The sequence below is a fragment of the Nilaparvata lugens genome, chromosome 1, assembly GCF_014356525.2.
Source record: "Nilaparvata lugens isolate BPH chromosome 1, ASM1435652v1, whole genome shotgun sequence".
NCBI lineage: Eukaryota > Metazoa > Arthropoda > Insecta > Hemiptera > Delphacidae > Nilaparvata > Nilaparvata lugens.
The window spans coordinates 101,514,407-101,518,464 of record NC_052504.1 but is presented as its reverse complement, the minus strand read 5'-3'; the positions used below and the strand labels follow the sequence as shown (position 1 = coordinate 101,518,464).

Below are 4,058 nucleotides of genomic sequence, written 5' to 3'. Positions count from 1 at the left end.
GTTTGCCTGTTATAATTATTGAGAATTGTATATATCAACTTTTACTTTCGTAGCTCTGACGTTGTAGTTGCCATTAAACGTTAGCCCACACTTATTGCAATTATAATTCTGCCTGTTAATTAAATGCAATTTCTTATTTGCTTCCTATTGTCAATTTGAATTTATGAATGAATGATTAAATTGATCTCAATTTAGGAACGTATTATTAACTTAGCTCACTACCTCCGTAAACAAAGCCATAGTGCAAGACTGGTGGTTGATGGTAACGTCAGCACAGGTAGGGCTCCTACACCAATAAAAACACTAGCTGATACAGATACAATTCTTTTATTGTTGTAGGAGCCCTAACTGTGCTGACGTTACCAGAATTCACTAAGGCTTTGTTTACGGAGGTAGGGCTTAGCTTCCTTCACCAACTTAGCTATTAGCTTTTCATTTAAGAAAGTCAAGCTCAATAATAAATACTCGATTGCAAGTATCAATTTTTGTTAAGACTGTGTGAAACTTCATCTTGATTTGAACTTTTATTGTTAGATTAAAGAAATGCAATTATTTAACAGAAATTCAGTTATCATGAGATGTGGCCAACAACAATCACCATGGTATGAACTTTAATTGTTCGTCTTGCTTTTAAAATCGGTTACCAGTTTAAATAATCACTGAAATATAATGGGATGAAAAATGTTAGGAACATTCCTTATTAGATCTTATAATGTGAGGAGGGGAAGAGATAGAACGTTGTTCATATTGAACACTGTACATTTATATTATTGTTAGGTCTATGATTTTTCCAACTTCCAATTCTCATTGCTGCTCAACATTTCTTTCTTTTGCATTAGTCCTCCATAACACAACGTACCTATTATTAGGTAAACGGTAGTACTCGCAGTAGGCGTTTCAAAAAATATTACATAGCTCAGGCTTTTCCATTCAACGCTAATCCATTTGACGAACATATTATTTTCGGAATGAATGGAATAGTATTTTTGTGAACAAGTGATTTGTGAAAGTATTGCGAATGCAGTAAATGCAGTGAGATAGTCTACCATACTACTGCTACTGGTCCGTTTCGAACAACAGTATTTTTAGGCTTCATAACTCAAGGCTGACTGCGAACAGTTATTCTTCTGTAATGAGATGTTAGGAAAGTTTTACTTTCTTCATTCTTATCGACCATTCAAGTCTCCATTCCAAAAACTGAATGATGCAGCTACCGTTTGGGAGATATTGCATTTTGTTTCAGGAAAAGAAAGGACTTCGTATGAATTGAAAATTATTCAAACGTGTCCATTGAAACTCTGATTACAGTTTATGAAAATTTTGGATACTTTTCAAATAGTATACTGGTTTTCCTGCTTCAGAATAAAATTGAGATGTCCTTTAGCTCCTCATAGAAATTCCATACACTAAATAATTATCATGTTAAAGATTTATGATCAATACTTTTTTACTTGAAAATATACCCTCAGTGATATATAGGCTAAAGTTGCGACCTGTTGCTACATAATATTATATGTGTTCAAGTTACATATTTTTCAGCAAATTTTAAATCTTTCTCATTATATTTTCGTTATGTAAAACATAATTTAATGAGAAAGTAATTGGTATTTTCTTTAGTAACCTAAGTTCTGCTATTTTCATTATTATTCTACTTCAAGTATGTTATTATAGTTGTACTTTTGATTATCAGTTATTGATATAATATAGACTTAATTTATATAATGTTCATGGTATTCATCAAATATGTCAATCATTTTGTAGAGCAATAATATTTTCTAGTCTCTACCAGAGTTAAATAATAATTTTACAGGAATTGAGAATAAATAAGTAATCGTTTTATGCATATTTGAAGTACATGATGGTAATAAGGGTGGAAAAAGAGTTTCAAGACGAATGTGAGCCTGGGTTGAGTGATTATTTATCTATTACAATAATGAAGCACTTGTGACCTATGACTTGCATGCACTAATTTGGTGGTTGGTTGAGGATGTCACTATTCCTCTTCTTATCACTATTATCAAGTGAGTGTTGTGACCAACCTGTTAAGAGCAGTAGGCCCACAGTGCACACGATAAAAGATGAACAAAGTTGGAAGCCATTGCGGTGGCGGCGAGATGAATCCGGAAAGTAATCACTAGATCACAGCGATGGTTCACGAGCTGGACGATTGTTCACTACCATCGACCACGTCGAACGTTCACTACTAGCAACTACTCAACTGACACACTGAGCGACCGCACGGCTGTCGCACCGTCGACTGAACACTGAACTGAAACTCTATCCACTCCAGCCGCTGCTGCCGCCTCCGTTCACCAGCTTCCCCCCTCCCCTCACCCATCAAGGTGGACCCCCACTCCCCACCACCACGTATGGTGACAAATATGATACAATATGCCCACCACACAACAATACAATGTGCTCCTTCCTTGAAAATTGACAATGTCAATCCATAATATCAAAATTAATTCTTGATTTTTATTCAGGTTCTAATTGTTTATTACTTTCATATTCGTTAATTTCTTCAACCTTCTGTTCTTCTTCGTTCTTGATTCTTCTCCTTTATTGGCATCATCTCTAAGAACAGCTCCTCGTTCTCCTCTTTTCCTACAACTCCATCTCCTTCTTCTCCTTCTCATTATTATCTTCTTTTTTCGCCCAACCACTGATCTTCCTTCTCCTTCTCCTCTTTCGTCTCTATCTTTCCTTATCTTTCTACTCTCCTGCAACCCTTCCTCTTCTTCCTACTTCTCCACTCCTCCTCTTCCTAATACACACCCTCTTCCTCCTTTATCACCTACTCTTCTCGGCATGAATTTTTTTCACGTTCTAAAGTAGAATGTTTTCCTCCTAATATATTTCTCTTCATAATATATCATATATTTTCATATGATTTCATACATTTATTTTTAGTAAGTTTCTTTCTGATTCTAATGCAGTAATGCTGCTTTAGAAATAGTAGAATAATATTGTACTGAAGGGTTGAGTGGGAGTGGAGGAAGGTTTGGCTGCTCCCTTACTTTTCCCTTGGCCTTGGAGGATCAAATAAAGCCAACCAATCTAGCGGTTCTTTAAGTTACTCTCTTCTTCCTTCTTCTCTTATTCCTCCTCATCTTCTCCATCGTCCTACTCCTCTTCCTTTCTCCAAAAATCATATAATATTAAGCGAAAGATATATGTTTATATTTTTATATGTTTATATGTCTGTATATCACCCGATCTCGTAAACGGCTCTAACAATTCTCACGAAATTTGGAACAAAGTAGGTTTATTATATAAAAATTCTATTGCATTAGGTGTCATCTCATGTATAACTTGCTGAAGGACAAGTTTCATCCTTGGACATAATTCATCCTTGAAAAAACAGCTGAAAATTTCATCGTCCCTCGATAATGGAAGTGAGATAGCGAGTGCGTGTGTGAGTGAGACAAAATTATGCCTCGGCTTTTGAACTACTGCATTCAATCCGCTGATCTCACGATAAATATTATCCGGCAAGAAAATTATCGACGTGATCAATGTACCTAGAATAATGTGTTCTAGGTACCTTGGACATGATAAACATTAATGAACCTAATGGTTGATGGATTAGGATGGAATGGCTACATGTTCACTTCAAAAGTCCAAAATAGTAACAGATGCTATTAGTGTAGAATAGAACATAGTATATTATAGCAAATATTGTAGCTAACATAGTATATCATTCTAAATATAAACTATAAATATTATAATTCCTCCCTCGTTATAAAGTGTATGCTTTTGTATTCAGGGCGAAGCTCGGTCCCCCGATATGATTACGTTCAGTAGAATGTTAGTACTATCTATTGTTTTAGGTGGGTCGCACACAAACGGGAAGTGATTGTAAAGCCATAAGCAATCAGTCGGTCACCCCTCCAAGGACAGTACCAAGTGCTCGGGACTGAGGTCGACCACATAGGCCTACTTGGACACTGATCAACCATTGCCAAAAATCAATTATCAATCATGATTGATGATAGTGAAGCAATAACCAAGGTAAGACAATAAATTATAATTTCCAACTTCAAAGCCCAAGACATTGT

At 35.7% G+C, this 4,058-nt stretch overlaps 1 protein-coding gene across 1 annotated transcript in view; it reads right to left on the bottom strand.

Moving 5' to 3' along the window:
- Positions 1 to 2,338, bottom strand: part of LOC120349523 (WAS/WASL-interacting protein family member 1-like) — a 6,576-nt gene extending 4,238 nt beyond the window's left edge. Inside the window, exon 1 of the mRNA XM_039419899.1 lies at positions 2,228 to 2,338. Within this exon, the coding sequence (XP_039275833.1) occupies positions 2,228 to 2,338 (111 nt within the window). The remainder of the gene's footprint in view (positions 1 to 2,227) is intronic.
- Between the last annotated feature and the right edge of the window lie 1,720 nt (positions 2,339 to 4,058).